General features: G+C 31.3%; 2 protein-coding genes across 2 annotated transcripts; both read left to right on the forward strand.

Moving 5' to 3' along the window:
- Nucleotides 1–2389: 2389 nt before the first annotated feature.
- Nucleotides 2390–7325, forward strand: ALDH2C5 (aldehyde dehydrogenase family 2 member C5). Its single transcript, NM_001367203.1, has 9 exons — nt 2390–2781; nt 3572–3714; nt 5102–5485; nt 5561–5650; nt 5769–5942; nt 6037–6174; nt 6379–6516; nt 6624–6685; nt 6785–7325. Exons 1-9 carry the CDS (start codon nt 2679–2681, stop codon nt 7056–7058), a joined length of 1506 nt encoding a protein of 501 aa, NP_001354132.1. The 5' UTR covers nt 2390–2678; the 3' UTR covers nt 7059–7325.
- Nucleotides 7326–8701: 1376 nt separating this feature from the next.
- Nucleotides 8702–13668, forward strand: ALDH2C6 (aldehyde dehydrogenase family 2 member C6). The gene is made up of 9 exons (XM_003530453.5): nt 8702–9005; nt 9525–9667; nt 10624–11007; nt 11084–11173; nt 11277–11450; nt 11946–12083; nt 12873–13010; nt 13143–13204; nt 13320–13668. The coding sequence occupies exons 1-9, from the start codon at nt 8891–8893 to the stop codon at nt 13591–13593; spliced, it is 1518 nt and encodes a 505-aa protein (XP_003530501.1). The 5' UTR covers nt 8702–8890; the 3' UTR covers nt 13594–13668.
- Nucleotides 13669–14027: the final 359 nt, after the last annotated feature.

Here is a 14027-nt window from a genome sequence, read left to right on the forward strand (position 1 = left end):
AAGAAATAAATATTAAAACACAATAGTATGAGAAACTTTTTTCAGCCTTTGGATACATCTATTACTCAATGAATCACCTTCTTTTCCTAGTCTTGACCATAAGGGATTGCTTTTTACAAACAAAGGACCCCACGTGGTGAGTGGTAAGACTAAGATTAGTGTTGGGCAATGAGGTCTTTATGCATTTTTCCATTGTCGTTTTGTGAGCAAAGTCAATTTCATTTCATAAATCTCATCATTGGTTACGATCCTCGCCATTGTTTTAAGACTATCATCATCGCCGGCCACTTCAGAGGATCAATTATCATTTTTCAATTTCAAAAAAAATTATAACCTATAACCCTTGTAGTAGTGATAGCGAAGACTAAGAGCATTGAGCGTAAGATCCAAAAATTTAAACCTTATATTCTATGCAGATTTCCACCATTCCATTCAAGTTGGCAGCATCGATGACATTGATGTTTCTTCCCATGAAACTATGTTCCTCTATTGGCCTGTTTTTCCTTCTTTTTTTTAAAGAAAAAAAAATCAAATTTGTTCCATTTAATGTTAAAAATTGGATTTTGCATATGACTCATTTGGTGATTCTCCTTCCAGTGGCTATGCTTTTGTTGAATATGAAACTGAAAGGGAGTGTGACGAGTATTATGGGGATGCAACATGTTAAAGCTTTGTTGAAGTTTAACTTATAAAAGAAGAGCAACACCTTGTTAGCTTCAAGTATGCACGACAAGAAGAATAAGAAAGTTGTTGTTAAGAAAGAGAAAGGAACTCTTTTTAGTCCATGTTTCTTATCTTCTTTTCGATATCCGTGTTGATGGAGTATAACTAAAATTTTGTAAAGTGATTTCCTACTGTTGAGACTAGGATAAGAAGGTGATGCATTGAGTAACAGATAAATCCAAAAGTTGTGAAAAGTTTCCCACATTATAGGACCTATGCCCCTTTCCCATGCTAGAAGGCATCTTAGTTCAATATAGACATGGCAATGGGGCCGGGCGGGGATGAATATTGTCTCCCCAATTTCCGATCCCAACTCCCCCAACATGTCCCATACTTGTACCCGATACTCGACGGTTTAAAATTTATTATCTCATTCCCGTACCCGTTGGGTATCGAGTATCCCTGACCCCGTCTCTTACCCGATTCATATTAGAAAAATAGTTTTTTTTACAAAGAAAATATTTGAAATTTGATTTTAGAAAAAATAAATTGATTGTTAAATATTTATTTTTAACTACTTATATATCAATAAATTTATTATAGCACATGTGTCTACAAAAATTGTTAAGAAAAAAATATTAAATCATGTAAAAAATTTAAAATAAAATTAGCTAGTAATAAAAATTCTAGGTCTTTTGATTAAATTATGCAAAAATTCTAAAAAATTTAAGTGACGGGGCAGGTCCGGGTTCGAGGTCGGGGTGAATGTAGTAATCTCATACTTGTACTCGTACCCGACTTTTGGTTATCAGAAAAAATCTGAACCCAAATCCATACCCGGTCAACTCGGGTATTACCCATCAAAGTCAGAACGGATTCAGACAGATACCCACGAGTACGGATTTTCTTGTCATGTCTAGTTCAATATTAAATTAAAAACTTGCAAAAATACATAAATATGATCGATGCTTATAAAAATAATTTTAAATTATCATTTAATTTAATAATGAATTGTCACTAAACTTTTTTTTTATAAAAAAAACTATATGAAAACATACCTAACCTAAGAATTCCTAAATAATTAATAATATAAAATTTATATAAACTCTTTGTTTTAATAATTAAAAAGGCCACGTGATCAACACGTTTCCCAGGGCTACCATACTACTTCCTCCTACAAACTTGCTGAGTTGACCCTGCCAAAGGGGACATATCAAATAAAAAAAAACTTGGTAATTACAAGAAACGAAAAAACTTATTAATGACCACGATTAAATTAAGAGCAAGGGATCAAATTAGTGTAAGTAATTAAAGGTTTCGCACAGTTTCAGCCTCATTCACCCTCCTAACCTGGTCCTAACTTGTTGGCGGTGTTGCCCCATAAATGATAAATATAATTAGGTTAGGTAGTGTACGATTATAGTTTTTAAAAACAGATTTTAGGATAATAAAAAACCCAAACCTTTACGATAACAAAACTGAAATAAAACATGCTTTAAGTATATTTATCATTATTTTAATAAAAAAAATCTTCTCATTTTATTTCCTCTTCTTTTTTTCTTTTTCATTTTTTTTGTCATGTCTCTCTTTTTTCTACTTTTGTAGTTTGTACAGTAGATAATTCGCTTTAAGTTTACTCTTTGCCTTTCCAAAATAGGTCTGTCCCTGGTAGTTCTAACTTCTAATTCAGAGGAGCAGATTTCATAATTGTCATTCTCCCAAATTTAAACATTATATCCAAAAGATTCTCTGTATATTATACCTATGATGATTTAAGTAATAAATTTACTTATAAATTATAAAACTTACTTTATAAGTATTATAGACATGGGATTTTACATAATTGCCATCTAATGTCGATTAATACGTGAGCTCCTTGTTTGTTTTATCCTTTGATGATATTTTATCGCATATATAACAGTGGTGCTAGCTTAGTCTGTTTGTATTACAATTAGTCTCAGTCCCCAACGACTGGTTCTGTTTTCTCTCTGCTGCTTCGATTCATTCACACAACCATGACTAGCCTTACTAATGGCGATGCTGGCTCCCTCAACAAGGTCCCCACGATCAAGTTCACCAAGCTCTTCATTAATGGAGACTTCGTTGACTCTCTGTCAGGTTCATTTTTCATACCTCTGCACTTTCTGTTGGTCTATCTTTTCTGCTTCTTCTAGCTTTCTATGCTCCTTTAATTTCTATTCCTTCTTCTGTATTTTTTTCCCCATTGATGTACCTGGATCAAATGAAATACACATGTTATTGTGGGTGTGACATAATTGAGGTCTAACTTATTTTTAAAAAATGACATATAACTTTAATCTTAAGCATATGATTAGAAGTTTGATTTTAAGGTTGTTCTGTATGAAAAAATTTATCATAAAAGGTCAACTCTTTAAATTGATCTCAAGAATTAGTCTTTCACTTCTTGTACTTGATTAAGCATTCAATTCTTATGTTCGTGTACATGAAAAAATATTTATATGAGACATCAAGTTAGATGAACAAGTATCTCGATAGATTAATATTTGACTCTTAGTAGAAGGATAGCCTTGATTCAAATGAAAAGAAATGAAATACACTTACAAGAGACAATATATTACCTCTATTTCAGGTCACATGTAAAGTCCTGAATTATGATTTAACTCTAAATAACGCGTATGTTTGGATTTTTGTCTGAACAAAAGTTTGTTTCTTGTAAGTTTGTGTTCAAACTATAATTTAGAGGTTAATTATCTATACTTGTTATAAATGGTTGTGTCAACAGTACTACGTATGGTGTCTCAACTCTCAACTGAGTCTTATATATATATATATAACGAATTTGTGTGTGTGTATATATATATATATATATATATACATACATACTAATATGACTTTGCTAAAACTCTTGTTGTTGTTGAAAAAACAGGAAAGACATTTGAGACAATAGATCCAAGAACAGGAGATGTTATAGCGAGGATAAGCGAGGGAGATAAAGAAGACATTGACATTGCTGTTAAAGCAGCACGTCATGCATTTGACAACGGTCCATGGCCTCGCCTTCCCGGCTCTGTACGTTATTTTTTCCCTTCTCTTATTTAATTTATATGTACCAGGTGATTCATATATGATAATCATAAATATAAACAATAGATCTGTATTCCCCCTAATAAAAAAATAAAAATAAACCATAGATCATGTGTATAAATATAATTAAGATTACGGCGGAGTGCAGTAACTTCCCTTGGCTGAATGATTTTCCAAAGATATGGGGAATGGATTGACTTTTTCGATCTTTTTATATTTAACTTTAATGAATTATTAACGTAAAAAAATTAACATTTGTATTTTAAATAGTATATTTTCACAATATTTCACAAAACTGATATGTTTTTTAATTGGTAATATGATTAAAATTATTAAATACCATGTTCGTGTTGATATATATAATTATATGTATTGTAAAAGAATTGACATTAAAGATACATAGAAAATTACGTAAATCTTTTAATAAATATTATTATTACTCAAGCATGCAAAACCCATGTGATCCAGATTGTTATATGAATAATTAATATCAACGTTCTTATGTGATTTCTGATTATTTAATGCTAAACCCATGTGATCCAGATTTGTAATGCCGATTCTATAAATTTCAATTTTATTTAAAACACGACTATGCATAAGTTACAAGTCACTCACAGTGAGTTGGATTTATGCATTTAAATATGACTTACATTTTTTACATTTAATTTTAATAGTGTAAAAAAATTAACACTTATTTTATCGTATATTGCCGTATTATTTCATAATCTTGATACAATTTATATTTGAAATATATATAAATTTGTCAAATAATATGTCGATGTCAGCTTATATGATACTGTGAGAAGAATCACATGAAAAATATATTGAAATTTAAATACATTTATTAGAATAAATATTATTACCCCTATGATGCAAGCGTGACTAGCTATGTCGGTTAGGTTTAAATGTTACCAAATGTAAACTTAAAAAACACACATAACGAGACATGAATTTTTCTTAACAAATTTTTTACGTTCAAACGGCCGTTTGATGATTTTAAATATTTGAAACACACAATTACAAACTGTTAATAATTGGTTGACCCAATGACCCCTCCCCTAAAAATGGAAGAAGAAGAAGTAGAAGATGTTATAACGAATTTATATAGAAATTGTTGTATAAATATCATTTAGCAATGGAGTCATATTATGGCTTGAGGTAACTAGTGATGGGTATATACTTAAGATAAATATAGTTGGGTATAATCAACAGCTGTGAAATATTGATAAATTAAGAATTTTGAGTTTTGTTTAATATGATCATGCTTATATTTTCGGGACTTTATCGATGTTTTGACTTAGTTATTCCAATAAATATTTTTTAATCAGCCACTGGTAATCTTGTATGATCAAGGTTTGTTTGTAATAATCAGGAGAGAGCAAGAATATTGCTGAAATGGGCAGAAATAATTGAGGAAAACGCAGAAGAACTTGCAGCACTAGATGCGATTGATGCGGGGAAGTTGTACCATATGTGTAGGAATGTGGAAGTTCCAGCAGCGGCAAACACTCTTCGTTACTATGCTGGTGCAGCCGATAAGATTCATGGAGAGGTGTTGAAAATGTCTCGAGAGTTCCATGCCTATACATTACTTGAACCACTTGGTGTTGTGGGACACATTACTCCCTGGAATTTCCCCAATACCATGTTCTACATCAAAGTCGCTCCTTCTTTAGCTGCTGGCTGCACCATGGTCCTCAAGCCTGCTGAGCAAACACCCCTCTCTGCTTTGTTTTCTGCTCATCTTGCTAAATTGGTATCTGTTTCCTCTACACAAGTTATTACTTGTGCACAAAAGCTTATTATTTATTGAGTTTTCCTTATTTTGAAGGCTGGAATCCCAGATGGAGTGATCAATGTAGTGCCTGGATTTGGCCCAACTGCTGGTGCTGCATTAAGCTCACACATGGATGTTGATAAGGTAATTAAATTTACATGTCAAACATTTACAAGTGCCATGATCTTAAATAAGACTGGTTAAACGTTATATTAATCTATATATTTCATTATATGTTTCTTAACTTTGGTGGAATGTTCAGGTCAGCTTTACCGGTTCAACACAAACAGGCCGTGTGATAATGCAGGCTGCAGCAAAGAGTAACTTGAAACAAGTTTCACTTGAATTAGGAGGCAAGTCACCCCTCATAATTTTTGATGATGCAGATATAGACAAAGCTACTGAGCTAGCTCTACTAGGCATCCTATATAACAAGGTGAATTTGCTTTCAGGAAATCCTTTACTTTCAAATAGCATATCCTGTTAATTATGTCTCTGCTAACATTTAATTTCTTCCTATGTGACTATAGGGAGAAGTTTGTGTTGCAAGTTCCCGTGTGTTTGTTCAAGAAGGGATCTATGATGAATTTGAGAAAAAACTGGTGGAGAAGGCAAAAGCTTGGGTCGTTGGGGATCCCTTTGATCCTAAAGTTCAACAAGGCCCTCAGGTAAGAAAAATAGGTACTGCCACAATTATTTCTACACTAGTTCTCAACTATATATATATATATATATATATATATGTCGGTTATTTTCTTGTAACTCCATAATTTAATATTTCAAAAATTGCTTAGAAGCTAGCTTTTTCAAACAGAAATGAAGAAATAATTAAGATCCTCGTCTATTGGCTAACAATTTTCTGTATATTGTAGGTTGACAAGGAACAATTTGAAAAAGTTCTTTCATATATTGAGCATGGAAAGAAAGAAGGAGCTACCCTTTTGACCGGGGGTAAAACAGTGGGGAACAAGGGCTACTTTATTGAGCCGACAATTTTCTCCAATATAAGAGTAAATTCCAAGTGCATAAAGTTATTAATTAATCGGGTATCTTCAGCATAATTAGATAACTAATCATCATGTTTCCTTTGTAAAATTTATTAACTACCCGTTTGTAGGAGGATATGCTTATAGCACAGGATGAAATATTTGGCCCAGTGATGGCACTGAAGAAGTTTAAGTAAGTTTATTTTAATGTTATTGTGTCATGTTTCTTGTTAATTACCATGGTGAAATCCTCATATTTATTATGTTAACTATTATGATATATGAACAACAGGACCACTGAGGAAGCAATTAAGAGTGCTAACAATACCAAGTATGGCCTAGCAGCAGGCATAGTGACCAAGAATTTGGATACAGCAAACACAGTGTCAAGGTCCATTCGGGCAGGCACTATATGGATCAACTGCTATTTTGCCTTTGGCGATGATGTTCCCTTTGGAGGATATAAGATGAGTGGATTTGGAAAAGATCATGGATTGGAAGCCCTTCACAAGTACCTACAAGTTAAATCTGTTGTTACTCCCCTTTACAATTCTCCCTGGCTTTGAATGTCTACTGCATGGATCTTGGAAAATGGTCCATTCTGGCCATTTCCTATCAATTTGCATCTGCCATGAGGCATGGAAATTCAGTTCTTGAACAGTGGTGTCTATTATATTGTCAACAAGCTGGCCTTTTCCTACTTTTCAGTCATGCTTTAATAGAAAATGTATGGAAGAAAAACAGTAATTTTATTTTTGTTTGGTTTGTAATTAAAAGGAAATATCAACACAATTTAACTTATTGCTTCAACAGAATATATAAATTGCTATAAATCTATATCTATTTTTTATTCATATTAATAATAATAATAAAAGAAATAAAATCATCCATGAGTTTTATCTCAGCAATTTCTACTCAAGCGAGTAGAATCCAAAAATTGGGATTCATGTACTTTTTAAATGGAAAAGACTTTATAAATTTAACAAATGTTAGATTATAAGTTTTATAATTTTAAATTTTTCACAAGTATTTATATTTCAACAAGAGTTTGTAGTCGTGACTAATAACAAATTATTTATAAATATATAAAGGTATAGAAGTTTCATTGAGCTTTTTTAGCTACAACACCTATTTAAAACTAAGAGAGAGAATAATAGAAGATTATAAATGATTTTGTATTATAAATGTTAATAAAAATTAATCCATAAACATATAAATTATAGTTTTTCATGATATTGTTTTAACTTTGCACCATATTCTTTATTTTACTAATTTACTAAATAATTTAACATGTTTCAATTTTAGAAGGACAAAAAATAAATATAAAAATAAAAATTCATAGGGATGAAAACCAATTTTTTTAATTTTATAAAAACAAAAAAATATGTTTTAGTCTTTTAAACAAATTAACTTTATATTATTTTCTCATTCCTTTCTTTGTTAACTCAAATATAATTTTTACTAAGAAAGATTCATCGAACCGGTAAGGATCAGAGTGCATCCCACAAGAATCCGAGTTTAAGTCTCATTGATGTAAATATAGGGACCTTACTTATGGATAATTTATTAATATCTTTTAAGTGCTTAATAGATCTTAAAAATATTATCTCAAAATTCAATTCACCTAAATTTTTCTAAAAAAAATCAAATATAACTTTAAAGTGAGTTGGCATAATCACCATTCCTCCATTGCATAATACCATCGTATCCTAAGAAGACATCCATTGCATAATACCATCATTCCGGATTGTTGTAAAATTGAAACATGTTTAACTTTAAGAGTGCTAAATAATTTAACATGTTTCAATTTATAGTTTATCATTTTTGCCGTAACGAAGAACTAGTTATATTGCAAGCAGCCTTAAATTATCATTCGCGACATCCCATGGTATGTTGCGCTTTTGTTTTTTTATTCGGTGGAAAAATTTCAAAAGAAGAAACTATCCTGCACTGTCTCTAAACAGGAGTAGTGTGTGTTCATCGAAGGAGGGGGAGGCCGAATCCCAAATACAATATTAATTCTTTGCACCTTTCCAGAAGCACTATATTAATTCTTTAAATAAATAAAAGGCAAAATCACTATTTTAATTGTTTTTAAAAAATAAAAATTAAATGGGGTTAGGTGGGGAATGATTTAAATATTCTTAATGGAACTCTTATTAAACAATAATGATAGTATTATATTCTATTACCAGCAGGTAGCAGGTGTATCATTGGCGTTCCTTGCCTTTGCGAGAGCGCTGATTTCTCCACCTAAAGTCCTAAAGTTGCGCCAATTCATGTTCTTATCTTTGCATTGCATATATATATATGTTCTTCGTAATTAATCATATTGCAACATCCCGCGTACCGCCAGCGTCTCTACGACAATCTCCTTTCTCTCTAACTCATAACTCAGATGAGTTCCCTCTCTAATAACTCTAGTAGTAGCCACGGCAATTCCTTCCTCCAGATGCCCCCCATCAAGTTTACCAAGCTCTTCATCAATGGAGATTTCGTTGATTCCTTATCTGGTACTTGAATATTAAGACAAATTTAAATGTAATATTACAAGTATTGTTAATGCTATTTTTAATTTAAATTAGCCTTTTTTAATTATTACTGTCAATTTTCAATTATAAAAAAATTGTCAATTTTGACAAATAAAAAAAAAAAAACAAGAATGACAGTAACTATGAAACGTTGATGCGGGTTTGCAGTAATTAAGGATCTGAAACTAACTTTTATCTTCTCTTTAGTGTGAATTTGAATCCTCTTTATGATCACTTTTTTGTTTGATAGATAATTCTCCTTGAAGAGATCTTCTCACTTCTAAGGGATAATTTGAGTAGTTATAATTAAGTAAAATTACTTGTGATTTAGGTTTAGGTAGCAATAATCATCTAGGAGTTTAAAAATATAGTGTATTGTTAATTATTTAGATTTGAAATATTTTTAAAAATTATAATTTATTTTGATTTCATCTAAATACAAAATAGGCGGATATATTTCTAACAAAATTGTTTGTGATTATTTATATTGAAATAAAAAAGGAAGGACATTTGAGACTATAGACCCCAGAACAGAAGAGGTAATTGCAAGAGTTAGTGAGGGAGATAAAGAAGATATTGATATTGCTGTTAAAGCAGCACGTCAGGCATTTGACTCAGGTCCATGGCCTCGCTTGCCCGCCTCTGTACGTTATTCTTTTTCCTTTCTTTAATTAAATATTTTTTTATTCTTCCTTTCTCCAACTAAATCATCCCCAGTTTCTTACATTATAAACTTCAACATGTATTTTTTAATTTAACTAAATAATGAAAATTGTGATAATATATGTTTACTCAAAACTTTCGAAAGGCCATACTTTTATACATACCATTATCAATGACCTATTCGGCAATTCGATCTAATCGAGGCCAAGCAGTCCAATGTTGAACAAGATACTTATGAACTCATGTTTGACTTAGACGGAGTGTATATTGAGGAACAACAAACCAAACATCATTTGGTAGTCTAAGACTATTAACTGTTTGCCGGCTAGACATATATTTAATTTTTTGTATTTTACCATAAAAGCTAATAACACTTAATTATATGCATATAATCATGCATAATAACTGAGTAGATACAATGTGATATAAGACTACCTAATAATTTCTCAAAATAAACATATGTTTTGAGTATGCTTTGGTGGGAAAAACTTCTAGTTAGCTCCTAATTAGAAGAAGCATGTTGAGTATCTTAATTGAAATTTATATTTTAATTGTGCGATCATAAGTCTGACTTTTTTTTACAGCAAACATACGACTGACATTAAGCGGGCAATTAAGTGGAAAAATTCAATTGTAAAGTAAATATTGGAATGACAAATGTGAATGGAAAAATTTAATATTATTTAAGAATGAAAAAATTAAACAACTTATAAATAAATAAATAAAGGCTAAAATAAACTCACGTGTGTGGTTTATGTTTATTGATGAAGATTTCTATGATATTTTATTCTTTTATATTTAGTAATAGAATAAATTTATTGTACTTTTGTGATTATTTATAATTTAATTGTTTATTTTCTTGTTTGAATTTTTCCTTCTATCACTTCTAATCCTCTTTAAAAATCTTAATTAATATTGACATCGTATGCTATACCAGGAAAGGGCAAAAATTATGATGAAATGGGCAGACCTAATTGATGAAAACATAGAAGAACTAGCAGCATTAGATACCGTTGATGCTGGCAAGCTGAACTATATTAATAAGGTTGTGGAAATTCCTTCAGCTACAAATGCGTTACGATACTATGCAGGTGCGGCTGATAAAATTCATGGTGAAGTATTAAAAATGAATGGGGATTTTCATGCATATACACTTTTGGAACCAATTGGTGTTGTGGGACACATAATTCCATGGAATGCCCCCAGCCTCTCGTTTTTCATCAAGGTTAGCCCTTCCTTAGCTGCAGGCTGCACCATGGTCCTCAAACCTGCTGAACAAACACCCCTCTCTGCCTTGTTTTATGCTCATCTAGCTAAGTTGGTATGTATCAACACATAGTTTCATTTCCTTATCAAACATATTTAGGCTAATTGTGTTGGGTTTGTCCCTTTTAAAGGCTGGAATCCCAGATGGTGTGCTTAATATAGTACCTGGATTTGGCCCAACCGCTGGTGCAGCAATAAGCTCACACATGGACATAGATGTGGTAATAAGAAGTTACATGTCAAATATTTACAAGTACTTACTATTCTCTTAATTGACTTGACTAATAAAATTTCAATTTCCTTGATTGTGTTGTGTATCTTCAGGTCAGTTTTACTGGTTCAATTGAAGTAGGGCGTGAAGTGATGCAGGCTGCAGCTAGGAGCAATTTAAAACCAGTTTCACTTGAATTAGGAGGCAAGTCTCCTCTCATTATTTTCAATGACGCGGATATAGACAAAGCTGCCCAGCTTGCTCTCTTTGGCATCATGTCTAACAAGGTGAAATTCCTTCCTTTCAAGGGACATCTTGTAATATATATATATATATATATATATATATATATATATATAGTATAACAATATAACAAGCATGCCAAACCAACTGAATATTCTTCTTATTCTTATTGGAAAAATGTGAACTACATATGTAAATTATTAAATCTTATTAATCAAAATTAAAAGAAAAATATAAATAATTTAATGTGCACAGTAAAATAATTTTATACTTCAATCATAAATCATTATTTAAATTATTTTAAGATAATTATCTTAAAACTTAACACATTTATATATATGATGAGTTATAATTGAATAATTGTGTAAAAGAATTTATATTATCAATGTGTAATCTTTTTTCTTAAATAATATTAAATGAGTTTTCAAGTGGTTTCCGGATATTAACTAACTTTTTATTTTCATCATCAATATGTGGTTGAATGAGCCATGTTTATAGTTGTAGCCAATAAATTATGTACTTCCTGTTTGTGCTTTCAGGGAGAAATTTGTGTGGCAAGTTCTCGTGTGTTTGTCCAGGAAGAGATCTATGATGAATTTGAGAAGAAGTTGGTGGAGAAGGCAAAATCTTGGGTCGTTGGGGATCCTTTTGATCCCAAATCCCTGCAAGGGCCTCAGGTAGGGACAATATATATGATAGCATGATTTTGTTTACACTCATTCTAAAATATATTTGGTCCGTCCTTTTCTTTTTTTACTAGTAACTCGCTAAATAGGAAAATGAATTTTAGTAATTAGTACAAATTTATTTGGTCAAATATTATGAAATGACATTGTGTTATTTTTTTTTATAGATTTCCCATATATATTTTTAGGGGTGTTTGTTTTATGTCATCTTCTTTTATTTCTAAGAATGTGAGAAGAGAATAGAAATGAATATTCTCATATTTATTAGAAGATTTATTAGAAGGTTATGATAATATATTTTATTTTTAGGAAAATTATGTTCTCACGTTGTAAGTAGATTGTATTCCCATGAGTAGGTGGTGGGTATCTATATTTTCATTCGAACTAACTTTTAACTTTTTCTTTCACTTTTAGGTTTTTAAAAATTTTAATTATCTAAAATTTAGCTGTTTTTTAAAATTACTCAATATTAACCAAACATATTCATGATCGAGTATAATATAACATTCCTAGATATATTCTTGAAAATATGATTCCTGAAAATATAAAATTATACGGCGAAGCAAACGTTCCTTGATCATCATCCAGTGTATTTTGTCTCGTTTGGTCATGGTTGCAAATTCTTGAACTCTATTTTTGTACCATATTCTTCGTCTGAGATAACACAATACTCCAAGTATATAGTTCAAACATTTGAATAAATATACGTTTACTTTCTCTTTTATCCCATCTTCACTATATTTTTTGGTGAAATTTATCATAACTTGTTTTCTATTATAGGCTGACAGGAACCAATTGGAGAAAATACTCTCCTATATTGAACACGGAAAGAGAGAAGGAGCTACCCTTTTGACCGGAGGTAATACAGTGGGCAACAAAGGTTACTACATAGAACCTACAATTTTCTGTAATGTAAAGGTAAATTTTAATTTCATCAAAGTCTCAACCTCGGTATCTTCAGCATAGTTTGATAACCTCTAAAAAAAAGCATAGTTTGGTAACTAACCATCGTGCTTTTATTTTGCTTATGAAAACAAAAAACCTGTTTAGGAGGACATGCTTATAGCACGAGATGAAATATTTGGCCCTGTACTAGCGCTGATGAAGTTTAAGTAAGTTATAGTTTAATTTAATGATTTTTTTTATTGATGTTTAGTACCCATAAAAAAAGTGTATGCGGGTTTGTTCATGAACGTTGAAATTAAGTATGATATATGGTATGAACAGGACCATGGAGGAAGCAATTAAAAGTGCTAACAATACCAAGTATGGCCTAGCAGCAGGAATTGTGACCAAGAATTTGGATACTGCAAACACTATGTCAAGGTCCATTCGTGCAGGCATTGTTTGGATCAACTGCTATTTAACCGTAGGGAGTGACGTTCCTTTTGGAGGGTATAAGATGAGTGGATTTGGAAGAGATTTGGGATTGCAGGCCCTTCATAAGTACTTACAAGTTAAATCTGTTGTAACACCTATTCACAATTCTCCTTGGCTTTGAATAATTGAATGTCTCCTACATGAGCACATATGCGTGTCTTCTCTCATTTGAAATAAATTACACTTTATTTCCTTATGATGTATGACTTAAAAATACTTAGTCTCTTGTATTATGAGTTCTTTGTTTTATTACAACGTTGTTAACTTAGTATAGTTTTTAGAGAGAAACAACAAATTATAACTATTACATTTTTTCTTCCCATTGACGTGAAAATGTTCCAAGATCCAAGGTTGTAACTTAGATGCAATCACACCATCAATCTTTTAAAGGAGATAGTGCCAATTTACTCTAATTTAAAACCGATCACAAAATTATCTTTGTATATGAATCATAAAAATAGCATTTACAAATCGTATTTTTACATATATGGGCTTACTAGGCTAGCGCGTTGTTTGTGGGCTGAAATCAGGACCGGGTGGACTACATACCAGTAC

This window comes from Glycine max, chromosome 8, assembly GCF_000004515.6.
Source record: "Glycine max cultivar Williams 82 chromosome 8, Glycine_max_v4.0, whole genome shotgun sequence".
NCBI lineage: Eukaryota > Viridiplantae > Streptophyta > Magnoliopsida > Fabales > Fabaceae > Glycine > Glycine max.

Excerpts from the sequence above, each read along its gene's own strand:
- ALDH2C6 (XM_003530453.5), top strand. The coding sequence starts at position 8,891 with ATGAGTTCCCTCTCTAATAACTCTAGTAGTAGCCACGGCAATTCCTTC. Across the intron at positions 11,451-11,945 it reads TTGGCATCATGTCTAACAAG|GGAGAAATTTGTGTGGCAAG; the intron begins GTGAAATTCCTT and ends TTGTGCTTTCAG. Across the intron at positions 13,011-13,142 it reads CAATTTTCTGTAATGTAAAG|GAGGACATGCTTATAGCACG; the intron begins GTAAATTTTAAT and ends AAACCTGTTTAG.
- ALDH2C5 (NM_001367203.1), top strand. The coding sequence starts at position 2,679 with ATGACTAGCCTTACTAATGGCGATGCTGGCTCCCTCAACAAGGTCCCC. Across the intron at positions 2,782-3,571 it reads CTTCGTTGACTCTCTGTCAG|GAAAGACATTTGAGACAATA; the intron begins GTTCATTTTTCA and ends TTGAAAAAACAG. Across the intron at positions 5,943-6,036 it reads TAGGCATCCTATATAACAAG|GGAGAAGTTTGTGTTGCAAG; the intron begins GTGAATTTGCTT and ends ATGTGACTATAG.